This window comes from Physeter macrocephalus, chromosome 4 (assembly GCF_002837175.3).
Source record: "Physeter macrocephalus isolate SW-GA chromosome 4, ASM283717v5, whole genome shotgun sequence".
In the NCBI taxonomy this organism is placed as follows: Eukaryota; Metazoa; Chordata; class Mammalia; order Artiodactyla; family Physeteridae; genus Physeter; species Physeter macrocephalus.
Genome location: NC_041217.1, coordinates 137,115,493 through 137,140,406, shown reverse-complemented (window position 1 = coordinate 137,140,406; position 24,914 = coordinate 137,115,493). Strand labels below are relative to the sequence as shown.

General features: G+C 38.0%; 1 protein-coding gene across 1 annotated transcript in view; it reads left to right on the top strand.

Annotated features, from left to right (window-relative positions):
- USP24 (ubiquitin specific peptidase 24) overlaps nucleotides 1-24,914 on the top strand; it is a 159,433-nt gene that overhangs the window by 94,295 nt on the left and 40,224 nt on the right. The window contains exons 33-46 of the mRNA XM_024119918.3: nucleotides 1,792-1,887; nucleotides 2,007-2,235; nucleotides 2,937-3,096; nucleotides 3,976-4,131; nucleotides 6,277-6,347; nucleotides 7,024-7,184; nucleotides 13,890-13,951; nucleotides 16,141-16,332; nucleotides 17,308-17,425; nucleotides 19,634-19,778; nucleotides 21,889-22,008; nucleotides 22,663-22,788; nucleotides 23,426-23,524; nucleotides 24,790-24,872. Coding sequence (XP_023975686.1) covers nucleotides 1,792-1,887; nucleotides 2,007-2,235; nucleotides 2,937-3,096; nucleotides 3,976-4,131; nucleotides 6,277-6,347; nucleotides 7,024-7,184; nucleotides 13,890-13,951; nucleotides 16,141-16,332; nucleotides 17,308-17,425; nucleotides 19,634-19,778; nucleotides 21,889-22,008; nucleotides 22,663-22,788; nucleotides 23,426-23,524; nucleotides 24,790-24,872 — 1,818 coding nt within the window. The remainder of the gene's footprint in view (nucleotides 1-1,791; nucleotides 1,888-2,006; nucleotides 2,236-2,936; nucleotides 3,097-3,975; nucleotides 4,132-6,276; nucleotides 6,348-7,023; nucleotides 7,185-13,889; nucleotides 13,952-16,140; nucleotides 16,333-17,307; nucleotides 17,426-19,633; nucleotides 19,779-21,888; nucleotides 22,009-22,662; nucleotides 22,789-23,425; nucleotides 23,525-24,789; nucleotides 24,873-24,914) is intronic.

Here is a 24,914-nt window from a genome sequence, read left to right as displayed (position 1 = left end):
TTATAAAATGCCCTGTGATTTCTAGCTTGGGAGAGTGAGTGATTGGTGAATCTTTAATCCATATGGGAAATAAATACGGAACGAGATGGAGGAAAGTGAGAAAGTCAAGAATTTGATTGCACACGAGGTCCCTGTGAGTCATGTGAAGGGGATGGTTTGGACATGATGCTCTCGAGAGAAGTGGAGAATGACACTAGAGGTTCAGGGAGACATCAGTGTGTAAGTAAAGCCTTAGGGCATAAGCAGCTGGCCAAGTGTTGCGTGGCAAGTGTAAGGATGGGAAGCAGAATTAGTAAGTAGAAATCTCTGCTTTATGTTGAGTGTGAAAAAGGAGGTGACAGGAATTTGAAGGGTAGAATAACTGAAGGAAAAGTTTGCTCTTTTGTTTTGATTTTAATTTGTAGAAGACTTGATTCTCATTGTAGGCTGACTAAAAGGGGCCGATGAAAAAGAAAGGAATAAAGTTAAAAGAAAGGGGGATGATCAACCGATGGGGCTAAGTTCCGCGGCAGTTGGAAGGAGATTTGCTCCAGAAAGAAGTAGGCATGCCATTTCCTCTGGGGGAGGAAGGAGTGAAGACCAACTTGAAGGTTGAAGAGAGGGTAATTGAAGGAATTCCTGTCTGGAGGCCTTCAGGGGAAGAGAAGTTGGGTGAGACCTTGAGGAGATAAAGGGGGTGGGAAACAGAGAAGTGGAACTAGAAGGTTAAAACTCATTTCAGATCACTCAGCCAGTTACAGAGCTGTGCTAATAAAGGCATTTTACTTCTGGCTTATTTTTGAATGTCAGTTAACACACGTGCCTGCATTGTTCTAAGCACTGGGAACAGAGCAGTGAATAGATGAAACCAAGATCCATGTCCTCATGAAGCTTACGGTCTGGAACAGAAGACAAACAATAAACGGAGAAGTAGAAGTGTATGTCAGGTGGTGATAAGAGCTGTAGAGAAAAATAAGACAAGGAAGAGTGGATGGAGAGGGTTTGATATCCAGTGGGGTGATCAGGGAAAGCTTCACTGATGGGGTGACATTTTACAAAGACCTGAAGGACGTAAGGGAGCAAGACCTGGAGATACGGGGGAAAGCTGTCCAGAGGAGCATCCAGTGTGAGCCCCTGTGTGGGCGAACCTGGTGCCTGTGAAGCCGGCAGGGGTCCAGTGTGGTTGGGGCCAAGTGAGGGGGCAGGGCAGGAAGCATGAGGTCACAGAGATACCAGAGGTCCGGTTATGCAGGATCTTACAAGCTACTATGAAGGAGATAGGAAGCCATGGGAGGATTTTGTGCAGAGCAGTTCCATGGTGACCTCCATTTTTAAAGGATCACTCTGGTTGATCTTTTGAGAATAGATTTTGGCGGTGAAACATCAAGAGTAGAATCAGGAAGAACAGTTGGGAAGCTTTTGCAGCAATATAGGTGGTAGTGGATATGAAAAACAAGCTTTGTGGAATACACCAATTCTGGACATATTTTTGAATTGACAGTTCTACTGGTACCAAGATAGCAGTTGATGGGTGCACTCAAAACCAGTTAGTGAGAAGGAGAACCATCCATACACTCTGTGTTGGTTATCTTTTTGGCTAAGGAAGGAGTCTAATTCTAAATGGACCAGGAGGGTTATATGTACCATAGGAAATAATTGTAATAGGAATATGTATGATCCATTTATAGGTAAAGATCTTGTAGAAATTTTAAGTAACTGATAACATTTATAAGCAATCAAATTACTTACAGAAAATTTCCTATAAAAGAAATAGAAATCTTTAATATCTGCCTTTTTTTTTTTTCTTTGAAGTTTGGTTGTAAATGTCATGCAGAGAGATTCCATCCCATCAGAAGTAGACTATGAAACAAGGCAGGGGGTTTATTCCATCTGCCTACAACTTGCAAGGTATGTAAATATGTTGCGTTAGTCTCAGAAGGCAATTCTTGACTTTTTCTTCCAAATCCCATCCTTTAAAATAGTATGAAATGACCTTGACTAAGCCTAGCTTTTTGTTTCCTTGTAAGATTTTTACTTGTGGGACAAACACTGCCGACATTATTAGAGGAAGACCTCACCAAAGACGGCATAGAAGCACTCACTTCTCGCCCGTTCCGAAATGTCAGCCGGCAGACAAGCAGGCAGATGTCCTTATGTGGTACCCCGGAAAAGTCATCCTACCGACAGCTGTCAGTGTCTGACAGGTCTTCCATTAGGGTTGAGGAAATCATCCCTGCCGCTCGAGTTGCAATACAAGTAAGTGATTTGTGTATGCAAGAAATACTAAGTACCTCCTATTTAGAAGGCACTGGTGGTGGTATGCAGATATAAAAATTACTGACATGAATATTGCCTTCAAGCAGCTTATGGTGAGTAAGAAAGAGATCACTAGTGCAGAAATAACTGTAATTCAGGTAGAAGATATCAAATGTTATAAGAGAACTACAAAGGCAAAACATTCTACAGGCCGTGAGAGGAGGTGGAATAAATTATCTTCATGTGTGGCTATCACAGATGATTTTATGTAGGAGGTGGCATTTGAGCTAGGCCGTCAAGAATAGGTAGGGATTCGATATACAGAGATTAGCTTGGAGAGAGGATAGTTGTTCAACCAAAAGGGAGGGTGTGAGCAGTTAGAGAGAAAGCCAGAGCCTGTGTGGGTGGTCACACAGTGGTTCACATAGGCCAAAAAGCAGAATGTGGAAGAGGGGAAACTATGAAAACAAAATTGGTGATGGATAATTTGAAGCCAGAACATGGAGAGTAGAGTCTGTATTACAAGTAGCAGAGCGGTAGTGAAAGTCTTTGAACATTATGGAAGCATGGAAAAGACTATCTTATGGATGATCTTGGAAGGAAATGAGTCTCAAAACTGAGACCGGGGGAAGGTTATTGAAGTCAGCGGGATGTGTTCAAGTACTGCCTTTTCTCACAACACTCTTTCCATACTTCCTTAGACAATGGAAGTCAGTGATTTCACATCTACTGTGGCTTGTTTCATGAGATTGTCATGGGCTGCAGCTGCAGGACGGCTTGACCTCGTTGGGAGTAGCCAACCAATTAAAGAAAGTAATTCTCTGTTTCCTGCTGGAATTCGAAACAGGCTCAGCAGTTCAGGTACTGATGAAAAAGGATAAAGTAATTAGAATATTGGGCAGGAAGTAGCTGTAAGAATCATCTTTGTATAGGTTGTTCAGAGTCACAGAAAGGAGAAAGCCTTTTCTCTTGTTTTTGAGCGTAAGCTGAAACTAAATGTTTCTGAACATCAAGCTAAACACTCTAGATTTGTGCACATTCAAATATGCATGTATGCATATGCATACTTCATTTATGTATGTCATACTAAGAGGAAAAAAAAAAAAGGTTATAAATACAGAATATAGAGAAACCAAGCAGAGTTTTAGCTTGCTGAGTGTAAAAGTGTAGTGAGGCCAATAATCGTGGCTGTAATAAAAATTCATCTAGAAGTTTTACTTGGAAAAATCATTTTCTTGGTTTGGCCTGTTATTTTCTGTTAGGCCTTTATAAATAGCTTTATTTCTCAGCTTCATTTGGTTTCCCTGCTCAATCTATGTGTGTGGATATACCTCAATATTAAAAAGTTTTTAAACTGTATGACATACACACAGTAAAGGGCAGAAATGCCAAATATGTAGGATTTTTAGGGTTTTTACATATGTGTAACCCATCTAAATCAAGATAAGGAACATTTCTAATATCCCAGGACTCCCACATGCCTCCAAAATTGCAATGTTCTTACTTCTATCACCTGAAACTAGTTTTGCCTCATAAACATATTTTTTAATGGTTCCAAATGTGTTTTAAGTACAAAGCAATGAGGTTCAAATCAAGTGATTAAGTCTCTCTTGTTTCTTAGCCTAAAGTGTCTTCTTGAACTCTTTACTTTCACTTGAGGATTATGGGACTCATTAAAGGATATTATAATCTCAAGGGTCCTGTGGGATCCACAGTAACCTTCTGCTTGCCTGTTTCCAGGAAGCAATTGCAGCTCTGGAAGTGAAGGGGACCCAGTAGCCCTGCATGCAGGCATCTGTGTGCGACAACAGTCCGTGTCCACCAAAGACTCACTGATTGCTGGAGAGGCTTTGTCTCTTCTTGTTACGTGCTTACAGCTTCGGAGCCAACAACTGGGTATGCAGGAGGCTTACTTGCCATTCATCTCTTTTAGTAAAAGGCCAGGTTTCTGTTAGGAATTATTTCTATCCCTTCGTAGATAAGGTCACGTTAATAGAAATGGCAGAGGGGAAAGTTGGCATGTGGAATAGGTAAGAATAGTGCTAGAGTACTTAAATTCTGAACAAGTGTTTATTGAGCACCTTCTATATACAAGATTCCACAGTAGATGTTACAGGGCAGTATGTCTACTCTCCAGGAGCTTACCATCTAGTGGAGGAATTAAAACAACCCGAAGTTGTATGTCATAAACTATAGAAGTAGAATTATATATCAATTCCTAAACTGATAATGACTCCAGTATTAAAAATTATGAAACGTAAGATTTGCCCTTTTGTCTTTATTGTTGGTTTTGGCAAACTAAGGCTGTTGCTAATCATACTTTTAACATTAGACACCTCAGGGCTCAGTCCCTCATCTCTGTCTGCACTCATTCTCGCCACATAATCACATCCACGTTCACAGCCTTAAATTCCCTCTGTGTGCTGATAACACTTAAATTTGGCTCTACGGCCTGGACCGCTCCCCTGACATCTCCACTTAGATATCAGATAGACTTCCCAAACTTAACATGTCCAGATCTGAACTACTGGTCTGGCTCATACCGCCCAAGGGAATTCCCATCTTAATTGATAGCAGTTTTATTCTTGGAGACATTCTTGATTCCTTTTTTTCACACCCTTCTAATCTGTCAGCACATCCTTCTTCAAATTCTATCTAGATTCCACCCCTTAGACCACCTTCACTGTTAGCACCCTCTGATCTGTCATCATCTCTTACTTGGATTATAGCAGTAGTGCCCTGACTAATCTCCCTGCTTCTACCCTTGCAGTTTATTCTCCACACAGTAACCAGAATGGACCTTCTAAAATGTAAGTCAGAGTGTATCACTCCTCTGTTTAAAACCTTGCAGTGGCCTCTCGGTTCACACTGAGTGAAAGCCAGGTCTTTCCTAAGGCCTGACACCATCCACCCCCGTGACATCTGTGTGCCTTCACCTTCTCCCGCTCTCCCCTCACGCACCGTGCTTCAGCCACCCTGGCTTCCTGGCTGTTCCCTGACACTCAGGCACATTCCTGCCTCAGGGCCCTTGCACTGCCTGTTCCTAATTCCTGGTATGTTCTTCCCCTGCCTTTTTTAAAGAAATCGCAACCCTTCTCTCACCCACCATCACCTAAACCCTTTATTTTTTTTTTCTATATCACTTGTCACTTTATAGCATACAATATAGTTTCTCTACTTACTGTGTTTATTGTCATTATCCCCTCCCCAACTAGATGGTAAGCTCCGTTAAGAACAGAGACTTTTGTTCATTTTGTTCCCTACTGAATCCTTAGCACCCAAACACTGTGTGATGTGTAGTAGGCCCTCAATAAATACTTATTCAGGGATGAGGTCTTAACAACTCCACTTTTAAAAATTGTACCAACACATCAGAGCCCTATTCTTCACTATTATTACTGATTCAGACTGCCTGTTCATAGAATTGGTGATCATTATGTATTTAGTATAACATCCAAACTCATCATATAAGATGTCAAGATAAACATATAGAAAAAGTTAGATGTTTATGGGACAGTTAAATAATACCAGAAATGATTTACTTTGAGCAGAAATGCTTTTAAAGGCTTATATATGAAAGTAATTCATTATGAAATGCTTTTGAGCATATACCATACTTTCAGTTCGATTTTCCTGCAATTATTTAATTATAGAGATATTTTCAAGGGAAGATGAAAAAATTATAACTTCAAGCTTTTTTATCATTTGTAAGTGTATTGTGGGGTACATTTTATAGTTCACAAGTATGATAGTTTTATCAAGGCAAGGCATTTATTCTATAACTGGTATGCACAAGGTATCGTGCAAAAATGTCAGCGTATGAAGATGACCAAGACACAGTCCTGCTCCTGAGCACCTTAGGCTCTCATGGGATAGACTCAGAGACGTGGGTGCAGTTGTGGAGGCACTGAATTTGATTCTGTGTGGAAGAAGAGATGATTTCTAAGATAGTTAAGCTTAAGAAATTATTCAAAATTTTTGAAATGCATTTCCTAACTTATTTTCCTCCCCTGCTCCCATTCTCTTTATTCTTATCATTAGCATCTTTCTATAACTTGCCCTGTGTTGCTGATTTTATCATTGATATTCTGCTTGGATCACCAAGTGCTGAGGTAAGAATTTTTTACTTTATAAAAAGCCCCTTTGGTCCTGTTCTGCGTGGGCTCTCTGGATACCTGTGACATTGTGGGGAGTATAGAAGGGATGGTGTTTAGTCCTCTCGGGGAATCAGACAGAGAGGCCACAGAGCACTCTGAAAGCAAAGTGACCATTTGGACTGTTGCCCTCCTTTCTGTTCCATATTTCACTGAAAGTTAAGAGACTAGTGCTGTGATGAACTTGTGTTGGTTTATAACAAAATCTTACAGCCAGTGTTCAGTATCCATAGCTGGCCAAGGCAGCTAGCATAAGCATCAACAAGTTGGTCAAAATCAAGAAAGACCAACCTCAAGCCATGAACTTTCATTAGATTTTATAATCCTCATTTTTGTACATGACCTTGAAAGTTAACTTTGAGGCACTTGCAGAAGAGTTTTTTCCTTATTTTCATTTACATTAAATTATAAACCTATTGATTACAGTACTAGAATAATTTGGGAAATTAGTTCCCAGACTACACTTGTTTTAAATTAGCCCTAGTTTATTCAATGTAAATTTTACCATTAAAGATTGAAATACTCAAACCCTTACAGCATCCTTCACAGGTGGACTTTGGAGGAAAATAATTTTTTAAGCAGTCTGTAAGTGTTGGTTGATGTACTTCCTTTGCCACTAAAAATGTAATTTCAGATTCGCCGTGTTGCCTGTGATCAACTGTATACTCTTAGTCAGACAGATACTTCAGCCCATCCAGATGTGCAGAAGCCAAATCAGTTTCTCCTAGGTGTGATTCTCACTGCTCAGCTGCCTCTCTGGTCCCCAACTAGTATTATGCGAGGAGTCAATCAGAGGTGCGTAAAGATGAAAAAGTTCACGTCGTACAGAAAGAGAATAATGATTTGTGTACTGCTCCCCCGGAGTCCACAGTGCATGATTGAGATGATGGACTTTCTCCTTTCCTCTTCCAACATTTTACCCTGAAAGAGGGCGTTTCAGATTTCCTCCCCATTCAGGACAGAAGAGCTAGAAGAAACATTACCAGGCTTTCTTCCTCTCAAGCACGCCAACTCCCACCTCCACTGCTCTTGGTCCACTACCCCGGAGAGAAGGAGGACTCACCTGGTGGTTGAGAAGCTGCATTATTCAAGCCAGATCACTGTGTAAAGGTCGACTGCCCATGTCCACTTGTACCTCACTTCCTTAGCTCAGCCTGCTTCAAAACTCCATGTCTAGAGGTACTAGGGTGTCCTTCTAGCTTGCTTTCTTGGTTTATACATGCCTGGGCATGGAAGAAGGCTTGAGGTCCAGGCTCAGAGAATGACTTGGGTAAATCCATTCTGCCTGCCCCATCTTGTCTCCTTAGGCAAGCCTGCATGCAGGGGTGCCCCAGTGTAGGCCCAGGCTGGGAGATCAGAGATCCCACACTGACTTCAGGTTTAAGCCAGTTTCTCTAATTCAGCTTTACCAGCAAGCCCTTGCTCTGGGGCTTAGCAGGTGCCACAGAGATTTGTGAAATCAATATGTATATGCTTTATAAATTAGAGCCCTTAGAGGGAAGAAACGTTAGAGCTACTCTAAAGCCCTAACATATAAGCATCCAAACTTGGGCTTTTTTTTTTTTTTTAGTGTGGTAACATATACATAACGGAATGTTTAACGTTTTTACCATTTTTAAGTGTACAGCTCAGTGGCATTAAGTGTATTTACAATTTTGTGCAACCATCTCCATCATCCATCTCCAAAACTTTTTTAGCATCCTAAACTGAAACTGTGTACCCAGTAAGAAGTCATTAGATAAAAGACGGGTAAAGTTGACTCCATAAAAATTAAAATTTTCTATGTGGAAAAAAATGCCGTAGAGTCAAAAGTCAGTTAAACTGACTAAATAGATTTATAACGTATATGACAGATAGAAGGCCAATTTTGCTAATATATGTGAAGAGCTGTTATAAACCACAAAAGACCAATAGCCAAATAGAAAAATGGACAAAGGAAATGAAGAGAGACAGTTCAAAGACAATCATGGAGATGATTATTTTTTTTTCAGATTTGCTAGATTTTTTTTTTACTGTGGCAAAATATGCATAACATAAAATTTAGCGTTTTAACCATTTTGGGGGTATAACTTAGTGACATTAAGTACATACACATTATAGTGCAATCATCACCACTGTCCATTTCCAGAACTTTTTTGTCATCCCAAACTGAAACTCTGTTCCCATTAAACAGTAACTCCCCGTTCATTTCCCTCCTCCCTCAAGGCACTGGCAACCACCATTCTACTTTGTCTCTATGAATTTGAATATACTAGGTACCTCGTAAAAATGGAATCATACAATATTTGTCCTTTGTGTCTAGCTTATTTCACGTAGCGTAATATTTTCAGGGTTCATCCATGTTACAGCGTGGGTCAGGGTTTCATTTCTATTTAGACTGAATGTATGTATATATCGTGCTTTGTTTATCCATTCACCCATAGATGGACATTTGGTTTCCACCTTTTAGCTAGTATGAATAATGCTGCTGTGAACATGAGTATACAAATATCAGTTTGAGTCCTGCTTTCAGTTTTTTGCGGTATATGCCCAGAAGTAGAAATGCTGGGTCATATGGCAATTGTATGCTTGATTCTTCTGAGGAACCACCATACTGTTTCCACAGTGGGTGTACCATTTTACCACCAGCAATGTGTAAGGGTTCCATATTCTCCACATCCTTGCCAACACTTGTTTTCTGTTTGCTTTTGTTAATAACTATCCTGATGGGTATGATGTGCATCTCAGGGTTTTGATTTGCATTTCCCTAATGATGAGTGATGTTGAGTATCTCATTGTGCTTATTTGGCCATTTGTATAACTTCTTTGGAGAAATGTCTATTCAAGTCTTTTCCTCATTTTTTTTAAAAATTTATTTTTATTTTATTTATTTTTTGGCTGCATTGGGTCTTAGTTGCAGCATGCGGGATCTTTCGTTGTGGTGCGCAGGCTTCTCTCTAGTTGTGGCACGTGGGTTTTCTCTCTCTAGTTGTGGCATGCAGGCTCCAGAGCGTGTGGGCTCTGTAGTTCATGGCACGCGGGCTTAGTTGCCCTGTGGCATATGGGATCTTAGTTCCCTGACCAGGGATCAAACCCGCATCCCCTGCATTGGAAGACGGATTCTTTACCACTGGACCACCAGGGAAGTCCCCCTTTTCCTCATTTTTAAGTTAGGTTGTCTGTTTTTTGTTGTTCTTTATATATTCTGGATATTAATCCCTTATCATATACATGATTTGAAAATATTTTCTCCCATTCTGTGGGATTTCTTTCACTCTCTTGATAGTGTCCTGTGATATGCAAAAGTGTTTAATTTTAATGAAGTCCAGTTTTATCTGTTTTATCTTGTTGCCTGGGCTTTTGGTGTCATATCCAAGAAATCACTGACAGATCCAATGTCATGAAGTTTCTCCCCTGGTTTTTTTCAGGGTTTTATTGGTTTAGCTGTGACATTTAGGTTTTTGGTCCACTTGCAGTTGTTTTGTGTATGATGTGAAGTAAGGGTCCAACTTTATTCTTTTCCATGTGGATATACAGTTATCTCAGCACCATTTTTTTGAAGACTGTCCTTTCCCCGCTGAATGGTTTTGACATTTCTGTTGAAAATCATTTGAAAAAAATATATATATATATTATATATTTACACACATACATAGATGCATGCATACATGTTTATTTCTGACCTCTTTATTCCTATTCCTTGATCTATATGTCTGGCTTTATGCCAGTACCTCCCTGTTTTGATTGCTGTAGTAAGTTTGAGGTCAGGAAGTGTGAGTCCTCCAATTTTGTTCTTCTCTCTCAGAATTGTTTTGGCTATTTGGGGGTCCCCTTGAGATTCCATATGAATTTCAGGATGGGTTTTTCTGTTTCTGTGAAAGACATCATTGATATTTTAATAGAGATTGCATTGAATCTGTAGATCATTTTGGATATTGGCATCTTAACAAGATTTAGTCTTCTGATCCATAAGCATAAGATATCTTTAGATTTATTTAAGTTTTCTTTCATTTCTTTCAGCATTGTTTGTAGTTTTCACTGTACAAGTCTTTTGCTCCCTTGGTTTAGTTGATTCCTAAGTATTTTATTCTTTTTGTTGCTATTATAAGTGGAATTGTTGTCTTTCTTTTTTCATATGCTTTGTTCATTGTTAGTATATAGAAATGAAACTGATTTTTATGTACAGATTTTGTATCTTTGTAACTTTGCTGAATTCATTTATTCTAACAGTTTTTTTTGTGAACTCTTTAGGGTTTTCCATATATAAAATCATGTCATCTGCAAACAGATCATTTTATTTCTGTCTTTCCAATTTAGATATCTTTTATTTCTTATTCTTGCCTAATTGCTCTGCTTGGAACTTTTAATACTATGTTAAATAGAAGTAGTGAAAGTAGGCATCCTTGTTCCTGATTGTGGGGGAAAGCTTCCAGTCTTTCACCATTGAGCCTGATAGTAGCTGTGGGGCTTTCATATATGGCCTTTATTGGATTGAGGTAGTTTTCTTACTCTCCTGGTTTGTTTAGTGTTTTATCATGAAAGGGCATTAAATTTTGTCAATTTTTTTTTCTATGTCAGTCGAGGTGATCATGGGTTTTTTTCCTTCATTCTGTTAATGTAGTATATTCAGTGATTGATTTTCGTATTTTGAACCATCCTTGCATTCCAGGTATCAGTCTCACTTGTTCATGGTGTTAAATCCTTTAAATGTACTGTTGAGTTAGGTTTGCTGGAAGTGTACCCTCCTCTTCAGTTTTTTGGAAAGAGTTTGAGAAGGGTTGGTATTGATTCTTCTTTAAATGTTGGGTAATATTCACCAGTGAAGCCATCTGGTCCAGGGCTTTTCTTTGTTGGGAGGTCTTTGATTGATTCAATCTTCTTGCTAGTGATAGCAAGCAATCACTATTTCTTCCTGATTTAGTCTTCCAAAGTGTTATGTTTCTAGGAATTTGTCCATTTCGTCTGGGTTATCCAATTTGTTTGGTGTACACTTGCTCATATACTATCTTGTAATTGGTAGTAGTGTCCTCACTCATTTCTGATTTTATTAATTTGAGTCTTCTCTCTTTTTTTCTGAGTCATTTTATTAATCTTTTCGAAGAGCCAGCTTTTGCTTTTGTAGATTTTGTGTATTGTTTTCCTATTCTCTATTTATCTTCACTCTAATTCTTAATATTTTCTTCCTTCTACTAGCTTTAGATTTGATTTGTTCTTCTTTTCATAGCTCCTTAAGGTGTAAAATTAGGTTGTTGATTTGAGATCGTTCTTCCTTTTTAATGTAAGCACATACAGGCATAAATTTCCATAGTAGCACTGTTTTCAAAAGCTACATCCCATAACTTTTGGTATGTTGTGTTTTCATTTTTATTTGTCACAAGATATTTTCTAATTTTCCTTGTGATTTCTTCTCCAGTCTGTCCCTGACTTTTTTTAATACCTATATTTTCTAATTGTAAGTTATATAATCTTCAGAATTTTTTTGAACTGAGATATTACCAGTTTGCAAGTCTTCATTTCAGGATTAAATGTTTGTCTCAACCTTGATTATGTTCTCACGCCTCTCATATATGGAGGTTCCTGGCCCACATGTCTAAGTCTCAACTTAAATATTATTTTGAAGCATCTAGCCTATTTTAACAATAAATTTATAAATAACAAAGAAATTAAGATTTTTGTTTCTGAGATGAGATCATTGTGAGTGATTTATAAAACTTAAAAATAAAACTTTAAAAATAAAACTTTAAAAATTTAACTTACAATTACAGTGTAACTAAAACTTACAAACTTGCAGTTGACCATTAAGATTTAACCTAAATTAGATAGACTATTAGCTGTGTATTTCTGGTCATGAAAAGTAAGTCTTTAATGGTGTAAAGCCAGAATTTCAGAGAATGATTTTTCCCTGATAAAGGCATGTGAATTAAAAGTTATAGAAACTTCTGGCTTCCCTGGTGGCACAATGGTTGAGAATCTGCCTGCTAATGCAGGGGATACGGGTTCGAGCCCTGGTCTGGGAGGATCCCACATGCCGCGGAGCAAGTAGGCCCGTGAGCCACAACTACTGAGCCTGCGCATCTGGAGCCTGTGCTTCGCAACGAGAGAGGCCCGCGCACCGCGATGAAGCGTGGCCCCCGCTTGCCACAACTAGAGAAGGCCCTCGCACAGAAACGAAGACCCAACACAGCAAAAATAAATAAATTAATTAATAAATTCCTACCCCCAACATCTTAAAAAAAAAAAGTTATAGAAACTTCTTTTTTTGCCCTTGTTCATTTTTTACTTTAGTATTCCAATTTTTCCTAGTTAAAAGTTTCCTAAAATCAGATAATCCTTTTATTAACTAGTTAGATCAGTGATTCTTTAGTTTAAATGTGTTAAGCCATTTTTTAAGTAGTAAGCTGTTGTGCTTCTACTTGTTGTAAGAGTCAGATTATTTAACATAACTAACCATTAACAGTTTGGTTTGTTATTAAATTCCTCTAAACTTTGGGAAAGAAACAGAAAGCATTAAATGAATTTTTTAACATATGCTCTCAGAGAAGCTCTTGAATGTAAAGCATTTAATTTTACACAATATTGGGTCTTTTAATTATGTGTTTTTATAATTTGAAAATTGCATTTCACAACTTTTTAATGCCCAAGTTTGGTACATATTTTCCCATAATAATAGTAGTGATGATAATTGCAGTTATTATGGGCTGATTATGTGCCAGACAGGCTAAATTCCTTGCATACATTTATCATTTAATCCTCACAATGGCCAAATGAGTTTGGCAGTTTTATTATCCCCGCTTTTTTAATAATCATAATTTTTGGTTCATTATGTAATCTCATCATTAGTGCATTCTTGAGCCCTTTATGTTTGTGTATATGTGTGCACGTTTATTTCTAATGCTCTAGTAAGCATTTTAGACATCAGAAAACTGAGACAACTGAAATAAATTGTCCCTGGACACCCAGCTGTAAGTAGTGGAGCCAGGATTAAAAGTAAGGTCCGCCTGACTTTAAAACCTGTGCTCTTCACTTCTGTAATTGCAGAAAAAGCTTCATTGATCATCCTAGATAAAAGAATTTACCTTTTTCTTCTCTTATCCACTTTATTTTGCTTCTTAGCACTTATCACCAATTGACATATGTATGTATTTTTCATCTGTTGTCTGTCTCCTTTGTTCACTGTTCCCCTAAAACAGTTCCAGGCATATAATAGGTACTTAGTGTGTATCAGTTGATATTTGAACAAATTAATCAATGCATTGTGTATGCAGTGTGTACATCATTACATAATGTGATAGATTTAGTAGGTTTTCTCTCTTTACACTATTATTCCTATACTATATCTGTATAAGTAAAATCACTAGTGTGTGTCTTGCTAAAATACTGAAGTTGAATTGATGTAAAGTAGTTATTTTATGCTTAGGAAAATTCTCTTATTCAGTTGTTTTATGAACTTACTCTGACAAGGAAAATATTTTTTTATTTTCAAATCAGCCTTTTTTTAAATAACTGAAATCTGTTTTATAGACTGTTATCCCAGTGCATGGAGTATTTTGATCTGAGGTGCCAATTATTAGATGATCTGACAAGTAAGTAGATGTCTAACTTTGATTTATGTTGGGGGAGGGGTTGGGAAGGACTAGAAAAGAAAGACATTTCTAAATCTGACTTAATGTATCTCAGATATAAATAACATTAAAATTATTGTTTGAAGTTGAATTTTATTTTCTTGGAAATAGCATGTAAACCCATGTACCAGTTATCTCTTCTACTATTATATACCCAACCATTAATGTGTTAGAAGATTTGTTGATTTTAAAAATTGTCAAAGGCTCATATTTTAATTACACTGATACAGAACTATTAAGAAGAGTCTTTCCATTATAGTCAGTTCTGACAGTTTTGAAGGTTTGAAGGAAAGAGGGAATCTCTGTTGAGATATGTTGATAGTAATAGAAGTGAGTGATAGAAGTCAGGTAATTGTTTAGTGTTAGGTGTTTGCAATATCATTGTTACAAACTCTTGTTAGAGTGTTTAGATTTTAATCATCTGTACTTACTCTTATATAATGCAAAGGTTTGTTGGAGTCCTCTATGCAAATTTCAGTTGTTCCAATCAAGAGTTTGTTAGTTTATTCCTTGTTCTTTACACAAAGCTTATAGGAAAGGTTTGCTTCTGCCTATAGGAAATAAATAAAATGAAAGTCAGGATCAACAAAAATGTTAATTGGAAAAGAATGTCAAGACCAGGTGGTTAAAAAAAAAAAAAAAAATACCTTGTGTATGTGCAGGCTGAAAAGCCCCACACAGTCAGAATTAGGTTTTGAGGTGCCTGGAGGACCAAGCTAAAAAGGAAACCTCATTTGTTTGTTTGTTCTCAATACCCTAGAGGAAGAAACAGAATGGTTTCTCAAAAGAAACAGATCTTTTCCCCAGCACTCAAACCTAAAAGAAACTTCACACAAAGGTCTTCATGTAATGGACACATAAAGACAGAGTGACTAAGAATAAGAAGCCTCAGCAGCGTCTCTAAGGCAGATGCCCTCCTGGGTTTCATAAGTGTCTCTCAAAAGCTGAGGACATGGTGCTCTTAGCAGGGCAGTGAAATTGGTTTTGTTGGAGCCTGAGATGATATAGTCTATGTGTCTTGATTCAGGAATAAGACCTGTACTATCTAGAGAAGTGGATGGACTACATGTCCATCTAACAGCCTAGCCTAGTACTGCATTTTTCAACTAGGTTTTCAGTGTTAAGTTGGGCAGCAGCCAGCGAAGGTTTGTTCTCTGGCTTGGACTTTGAGAGGGTATTCTGCTTTGCTGCTTGAGAACTGGACTCATGAGTTGTATGAGACACATACATCCTCAGAATGCATGAACAAGTTATTAGTGTAGGCCTTTGTTGTGCCATTGAGCCATAAGTAAGGGATCCAAGATCCCTTAATGGGATGTTGAGGGCAGGGAGGGAATATGTCTTGAAACAAGCAATATTTGCCATTTTTGGAGTATTTTCTGTATGCCAGTGCCTATACTGGACACAGTATACACAGCACCATGCAGCGTAGGTGTTAGCCCCATTTTATAAATGAGGAAACAAGGATGCACAGTGTCGCCTGAAGTATCCCCTTCCACCTCACTGTGGGGCCTTGCCTGCCTGTGCCTGCAGTGCAGTGGGAAGAGAGCATGGTTACTCCTGCTCTCCTCCGTAAACCCCGCTTCCAACATGGAATCTTGTTTTCAATCCTTGTTGGGAGGGGAAAGTGGAATACTTAATACAAAAGAGTGGTTCTCTGGAGGTTGGCTCATCATCTGGAAACATGGATTCTGCTGCTGCGCTGTGGACCCCTCTCTCCCTCACAGGGCTCCCCCATCCCTCGGCATGGGTAACACGGTGGGAGTGATAGCTCTCCTCTCACCCCTCAACCCCTTCCTTCTCTAGAAGGGTTTCTTCCCTGGGACATCTACTAACACCACCAAATAGGAGCTTCTTCGGAACAAGGAGTGTCCCTTTCATCTTGTACCCCCAGCATCAGCACCGTGACCTGCACAGAGGAGGCACTCAGTACCGTTTGATATGTGACAGAGGGAGGGAAGGAACGGACGTGTGTGAGCCTTCGTAGTCCTGTGGGCAGCTGCTGTTCATTAATGACAGTTTTTTTAAATCTGTGAAGTAGAAGATTGAGACTTGTCTCTGCTTACTTTAATTCAGGATTTTGACTCCATGAAAAGAAATCCTTCTTTCTTCAGGATGAGAGGTCGTTTTGTTTTGTTTTTCCATCTTAGCTTCAGAAATGGAACAGTTAAGAATCAGCCCAGCTACCATGCTCGAAGATGAGATTACTTGGCTGGATAACTTTGAACCTAATCGCACAGCTGAATGTGAGACCAGTGAAGCAGATAACATCTTATTGGCAGGACACTTACGGCTCATCAAGACCCTTCTTTCACTCTGTGGGGCAGAAAAGGAAATGCTTGGTAATTATTACTTCATCTTATCATGTGACAGAGTACCTCAGTTCTCAGTTATTGCCATAGTGTTGTGTGAAATTGGGAAAATAAGATAGGTGCTAAACGTTCCATAGAAAATTGACCCTCAGACAATAGGGTATTGTCTGGAATTTTAGTGGCTAACAAATTTAAGGTGTATCTTATCTGTGTCATTAAACCATATAGAGAATTTTATAGCTTTCAAAATAGTTGGATCACATAACTTAGTAACAAATAAAAATTATAAATCAAAGTAGGTTTTTCTCTTCTCATTTTACTGTTACATACTTTATAAAATAGAGTCCGTTGTATGTCTTACCTCTTTTAAGGATAATTCTTGTTTGAAGAGGCAGCCCCCAACCACCACCCCTGGATGGTGGCATACACATATAATTTGTAAAACCATATTTGGTATTATAAATTATATTCAGAAGACAAATCAAAATGTTAATTATCACTTTTATCACACAAACTGAGTTCTATAAAAATCTTCTTGGCTATTGGGGATACATAGAAAAGAGTGATTCTAAACCAGGGTGAGATGGGCACATCATTTTTACCTAAAGATTTTTGAAGTTTTAAAAACTTTTATGTGGATTCCCCTATGCCCAAAGTAAAAGTTAATTATTCACTCAAACCGTCTGCCTTGTGATGTTCTTGGCATTTGTGTTTCTAAAGTGAAAGCTTAACTCCCTTCACTCTATTGTAAGCTCATAAAGGAAGATTCCTTCACTGGTCTATCTTTGCATCCTGTCCCGACTCTCCCACCCATCCCCACTCCTCTGCCCCACAGATCTTTGCCATGTATTATAAGGGCTCAAAAAATGAGCGTCAAGTTAAATTGAATGCCTTGCCATTGGGTGGCCTCAGGTACCTTTGCTGCTCTGATATGAAAGTGCAAGACAAGATCTTTGAATTAAAATATGTGTTCATCCTCAACATGAATATTATGCTCTATTCCAGGTTCATCACTCATTAAACCATTGTTAGATGACTTCCTTTTCCGAGCTTCTAGAATTATTTTAAATAGTCATTCTCCAGCTGGCAGTGCCGCCATCAGTCAACAGGACTTTCATCCAAAGTATGGAAAATGCACGTTGTGTTCAGTTTTGGTAAAAATTCTAATTCGAAACTTTAGTCCAAAAAAGATTTTTCTTAACTTGGAGTTTGTCTTCCATCTTGTGAGTGTGTGTAGCTTGTAAGACGTTATCCACTGTATAAAGAAATGCATGTAAGGGGGCTTAGGATAAAGCCTGCCTGGCACGTAGTAATTGCTGAGCTGGTACTATTGCTATCATCAAGATGGAAGAATAAGTAATAATGTGGTTAACTTGGTCAGTAACAAATTCCAAGAGAAGCTGAGGTTGTAAGAATTGCTTCCAAAGTAAAGATAAATAGGCTCTGAGTCTTGAGGGTTTTCTTTCTGCTAGGAGAAAAGCATAGGTGCTTTAGTGCATGAACCTTGTGATTTGCTGAATATTGACTGTGTCCTTATAATTAAAACTGCTAATGATTTATTACGGTGGTAATTTTAGAGTCAAATTTTATATTAGTTTTTATGGGTAGAAATTTGAAAGATCTTTTGTAATGTTGACCCTTCGGGGGTGATATTTGTACTCTTGGAAATAGGAAGAAGCAGTTACAAGCTGCCATCTTACTTACTCTGAATCTAACTTAACCTCATTCTTTTCTCACGAAAACGAGTTAATTGAGTAATCCTGAAGAAACTGATTATTTGGTATTTAACCAGTGAAAAAAATTCCCATACAATTTCAGTGGTTATTGAAATGGGCAAGGCATAATAAGCAGTATTTTATGGAATCTTAAGAGGTATCTTACCATGTATGAATATTTCTCTATCTAGAGAGTCCTTATTAGCAAAATCTGTTTTAGGTAATAAACCTTCATTAAAACTCTTGGGGTGTCCTTCACACTGTCACTCCCATCCTTACCTCTGCCCTAGTCTTGTTCTGGAAGATTTGGTGCTAGCTCTGTGGGAGTCTTTTATTAAAGCAGTAGAAACACATGAGTATTTCAGTTTTCAGTGAACAGAGAAAATAAATTTTCAGCAATTTTACTGAAATTTTTTTCATGAATTCTTCCATTTGTAATTATTAAAAGTAATACAGCCGTCAACAAGGAGTTGTGGTTTTTTTAATCATATACAGTGCCTTGAATAGAAAAGGAAACATTTTGTTTCATCCAGTGTACTGAATGGTGTTCATTTATCACAGTGACTCCCAGCCTTTTCCCACCTAAACACGAAAGCCAGAAAGAGATTTAAAATACACAGAAACTCTTTTCACAAGTAATGCTATTCTTATATCACGTCAACAAAAGAACTTCTTGATGTTTAACCTGTATATATGGTACCTTCTATTCATTCTTTACCTGTCCTTTGCAACCCAGAAATGCAGGTAAGAAGCAAAGGACAGCACCATGGCTCTTGTCCTCAGTGCCTGATGCAGTTCTGATCTCCATGCCCTTCAACCCCCTCTTGAACACATCTCCCACACCCCACTCCATAAGTGTTTCTCTCAAAGGTTGGATGTCCTCTTTTCTGTGTATCCTTCCTAACCTGTGATCTCCTAACAAATGCAAGGTTGACTTAGGTGACTGTGAGAAATTACTGTCCATCCCCTAAATGATTTCTACTAAAGGTGAGCAGTGAAGAAGCCTTTGGTTTCCTGCAGAATGCTTGCTAGTTATCTCTCACTGTCACTTCAAACAAATTGACTTGGCAAACTATTTCTTTCTCCACGTTTTCCGGAAAACAGAAAGTTGATTAGTGTCCTTGAAGAATTTTTTATCTGCAGGTGCATAGCAAAGGTTTATGGGCATCTATGCTGATTTGTATAGCTTTCTGCCATGTAGATATTTGAATTTCAGGGCAGTATCTACAAAAACCTTTCTTTCTACCTACTTTAACTGAAAGATAGTTATTTCCATGTTGTGTTTTTGGTAACGTTTTCAGACTCTCTATTCTCTATTCTTGCTGATCCATCCCTTAGATAATAATCTGGAGTCATAATTGAAAGATGTGCTCCTTTATCATCAGGCCAAGAAGATCCTTAGGTCTAAACCATAATCATCCCTCCTGTGTTCATGGTCTCTTCCTTTGTTAAGTAAGCACCTCCCACTAGATTACTAGGTTGTGCCATCAGACCTGACTTAACCCTGTTTTAGGAATTGCAGCTCTTATATTTTCATTTCAAATGTTGATTTAGTTTAATGAGCGACTTAAGTAAATTATTCACTGTCGAAATTGACTTGTGTCGTTTGTTTTTAGATGTAGTACAGTGAATAGCCGATTGGCAGCCTACGAAGTCCTTGTAATGCTGGCTGATAGCTCACCTTCAAATCTTCAAATTATTACAAAAGAACTACTTTCTATGCATCATCAACCTGATCCTGCTCTTACGAAGGAGTTTGATGTAAGTTTTCTAGACCTCAATGCACTTAATTTTTTTAGAATGCTCTCTTAAACATAGTATTTTAAAACTATGTTTGCATTATCCTAATCACAAAGAAAGTCAGTGTTATTCTTTTGCTTATCAAATTCACGTACTCAAATCAACTATAATCTATAGTGTATTACACTAATACACTGTAATATATTACTAAATGGTACCCTTTCGATTAAAAAAGAGGAGAGATTTTCAAGTCAGTTGATAATTACCCTCAGTAAAAAGTAGCATTTCAATCTATTTTTTGAGGAACTGTGCATGGCACAGTGCCAGGCACTAGAGCTACAAATTCCAGAAAACATTGGTTCTGTCACAGTATAGTCTATGTTCACTTAAATTCAACTAAGATTTATTGAGTTTACTATGCGCTAAGGCGTTGTTGGCTTTTGGAGCTCAGAAATGAAGATAGAACCCAGCACAAAGATTGAGGTATGTCCTGAATGCTCTACTAACAGAGAGGCACTTCAACACCAGATGGTGGTGTTTTAGAAAGCTTCTTAGAAAAGATGGAATTTAAAATAGAGCCCTTAAGAGTGATGAGCCAATTGAAGCAAGGTGGGAAGGTCATTCCAGACATGAGAAGCCATGGACAGCTTTGTATATGTCGGGATCTGCAAGAGGGAAGCAAGCTGCAGATGCCCTGGAATACCAGGCCAGGAGTGGGAGGACACTTTTAAAGCATTCTCCACTAACATCATAAAGAGGCAGTCTCATCCCTTTGGATGCCTGAGCTGAGTACTATGGAACATACAAGTTAGGCAGGAAAAGAAGTGAGAACAGGTGTTCTAAGTAGAGGAAAGAGCACTTGCAAAGTGGAATGTGAATGCGTAAATTGGGAACTATTTTGGTTGCCATTGCCAAGATTTGCTAATCTTGAACTGTTTAGTTTATAATGCTTACTTTATGCTATGCTTTAAGTTTTACATGCATTTATTTAATAATCAGATTAAAATGACAATCTTATTTTAATAAGTCGGATTATATCAGCATAGTGAAAATATTTGTCATATAAATACTTACATTTTTAGCACTGTTATGAACCAGTTTTTCTTATTTTATAACTTTTTTTTTTAGTCTGTGCTTTGGACTACAAATAAATTACACTGTTAATTAGATCTTAGAAATCACCCTGCTCTAAGTGCATGTTGAATGTTAATGAAAAGTATGTGATATTTAGCAATTCCTTTCAGTCCAGAAGACCTCCAGGGTTTTGTCAATTGGTTAGTTATTACATGGTTACACGTACTTGATACATGCAGATAACATGATTCTGGTCATAGGATAGAACCAAGATTCTGCTGTAATAGCATTTCAGAGTGTGTCATTACAATATCCATTGAAGTGCCATGTTGAACTTGTATCCAAGATGCCTTTTCTAGACGATTTCTACCTAGAAAAATACTGTACTGGAATCTACATTGTTACAGATCATCCTTAAGTGAAATGCTAGGGCGTTTACATACTTATTTAATGGCATACTTATTAGAGGAAGTTCAATAGAAGAATGTTACCTTCTCAAAAAAGGAAGGGAAGGAATATGAGCCTTCCTTGACTATCCAGACAGGTTAGGATTCTTATAGTAAACACTTCATAGAACCCTTCCTACTTTTCAGATTACTACCTCAGTTTGTAAATATATATCAATATTTTTACTTAATTAATGTATACCTTACTATAATGTAAGCTCCTTGAGATCAAACACTAAATACATTTCTGCTCTCTCTCATATCACTGGCACAATGCCTGGCCTGGCACATTGTGCTCTTAAAAAATGTTTGTCAAATGATAATCAAGTGACTAAATGCAAGACTACATAGTGGATGTATAGATACATGCTTCGTATATATGTGAGGTACTTTAAGAACTAAAAGGAAACGTTGAGATAGTAGTTTTAGAATTGTATTGCATCTGCAGAGGTACTTCATGAACATAGGTTTGCTACCATAACTTGTAACACACTGAATGGATAAATCTGTATCTCTCTTTTCCACTCAGACATCTCATAAAGCTGTAAGGAAATGTGCTGATGGCAGAGATACTAATTCTCTCTCTCTCTTTCTGCTCCTCTCTTTCCTAGTACCTTCCCCCAGTGGATAGCAGGTCCAGCTCAGGGTTTGTGGGACTGAGGAATGGTGGCGCTACATGTTACATGAATGCAGTCTTCCAGCAGCTGTATATGCAGCCTGGTCTCCCGGAGGTGATTTTCTTCCTCTTTCCTGTTTAGTATCATAAATGATGTATGTGTACATTGCCTGAGAACTGTTCCATATTCATATATTGCATTTTGGGGTTTACTAAACTGGACATAATTAGAGATTCTCTAGTAGCTTCTGAAATCTGTATAGATGACATTGTTCATAGTCACATATTTTTGTATATCTGCTGAGGTAATATGCTGCCTGTTTGACAGATGGATTTGACTTAATGTGATTTTTGAACTCCTCAATTATTCTCAAATTGTATTCCATAAAGCTACTAACATTTTTGGTATTTTAGAAATATTTAGACTCTATCGTTAGCATTCTATAAAAATCTATTAGTAGCTTGTGATATAGCAAAGCTATGAAATAGTTTTGAGAATATTCTGTGTGTCATCATGTCACACTTATTTCTTTTAGAGATCCTGGCATTACTAGTTGCAGTTTTTCATAATCGAACAGAAGCTCAAAGAGATGATTTATTCATGATTACACCAACTAGGAAGCATTGAAGCTAAACATATGCAGAGTTATAGCCATATACAAACATACATACCATTCTGAAGGAGCAGTGGGTACTCACACATACAGAAGTCAAGATTTTCTGAAAGCGGTTGACTATTTCTAATTTAATACAGTTCATTTCTTTTTAGTCATTACTTTCAGTGGATGATGACACGGACAATCCAGACGATAGTGTATTCTACCAAGTGCAGTCTCTCTTTGGGCATTTGATGGAAAGCAAGCTGCAGTACTATGTACCTGAGAACTTTTGGAAGGTATTTTACCCAGTAACTCTTTAGATTGAAGGGTGTTAGGTATTTGGAGTGTGGCTGCATTCTTTCTCTAGTGTCTTGTTGATTGACTCTAGACTAATCCCATTGCGAAGAACCTATTAAAAGAAATGTTTATACCATTCTTATTGGCATTGGAGCTTGAGTCAAGTGATTAGAATGTCGAGAATAATCATTTATAATTTCTAGGGATTTGCTAATCTTAAGTATTTTGACTATTTCCCATTATTCTTATTTAGCTGTTTGAAATATTTGTTCAAATTATTCCTCTGAATTTATGCCAATTTCACTAATGCCTCTAAATAAAGAACATTCTTCTAAAACATTGCTTTACTATGTTTTACCTTATATTTTCCCCTATAGGTTGGTTAGTTTCTAAGAGAGAAACTGTTCCCTGGCCATAGATCTCACCCTCTATGGTTTCATAGACTTATTAAGATAAGGGACCGAGGAAAAACATAGATGGCTGAATGTAAGCTAATCTCACGTCAGTAAAAACTTTTATACCCTAATAGTAAACTTGGTTTTTAGAAGCATTTAAGGACTCTTTCATTTTCCTTTTCTACCATATTCAGGAATTGCTACTTTTCCTGTAACGACATATTTAATTCTTGTTACATAGATTTTCAAGATGTGGAACAAAGAACTTTATGTGAGAGAACAACAGGATGCATATGAATTCTTCACCAGTCTCATCGATCAGATGGATGAATATCTCAAGGTAGAAAAAGTTTCATTTTCCCTCTAACTCCCTCAGACTCTGTAACATGAGAGCAGTGGTTTAGGATTTGGGATTACTATGAAACTGACTAATCAGAAAGTGATCGTCTTTAATACCACAACAGTAATTCATTTCTTCTGGGTTTGAATATCAAAACATACACAGAACACTATAGATTATAGATTTATTTTCTTCTTAATTCATCTGACACTTGATAAAGTATGTAACTCTTAACCTATACCCCATAATGATAACCATTTGTAGCTACACGCTCTGTGTCTGCACTGAAGTAACCTGGCCTCAGAGGAGTACTGCTGTCACCGGTGAACTGATGGCCCCATGCAGAGCTGTTTTGCTTTGTCAAAGGGTACAAAAGGACCAGATTCAAAAGTTGTTTGTGGTTGTGCGACCCAAAGCTTTCTACCTCTACCCAGGAAAATGTGTCACAAACTTCCTAAGTGGTATTGCCTTCTAAAATACAGACAGCCTCCCATCACTGCCAGCATTTGCCTCTCCTCTCAGTAGGCACAAGTTATCCATTTCTTTTTTAAAAAATAACTCATAGGGACTTCCCTCGTGGTCCAGTGGTTAGGACTCCACACTTCCGCTGCAGGGGGCATGGGTTCAATCCCTGGTCGGGGAACTAGATCCCACATGCATGCTGCAACTAAGAGTTCGCATGCCACAACTAAGGGGCCAGTGAGCCAAAAGTAAGGAGCCCACCTGCCGCAACTAAGACCCAGCGCAACTGGGAAAAAATAATAATAATAACCTATAGGGACTTCCCTGGCAGTCCAGTGGTTAGGACTCCACACTTCCACTGCAGGGGTTCTATCCCTGGTTGGGGAACTAAGATCCCAAAACCTGCACGGTGCAGCCAAAAAAATAAATTAAGTAAAAATAATTTACAAATTTGTAGCGTTCTATCCACAAGAAAAAAGAAAAGATCATGGAGAGTTACTCCTAGCTTGGTAACTGTGGCAAGGGGAGAAGGATTCAGGATCATCATGGAGAATGCTGTCCTGTCAACAGAGTGGCTGACGGCCACTCCTCTTCCTTTTCTGATCATTTGCATTACTCTGGCAGCGGGTCTCGTGGGTTATAATTCTTACATTAGTTCCCAGCTTAAACTACCAAGCTGACTCGTTTTATTTTGTTGGTTAAATTAAAATCTATGCTTTAGCTCAGGTCTAAGTAAAATTCTGTATAAACAACCTAAAAGTTCTAGAGGCATCAACTAAAATTTTAACTTTTTATTTCAACAGAAAATGGGGAGAGACCAAATTTTTAAGAATACTTTTCAGGGCATCTATTCTGATCAGAAGATCTGTAAAGACTGTCCTCACAGGTTAGTGAAGATAACACTGACATCAAAAAATAATCACTGTCA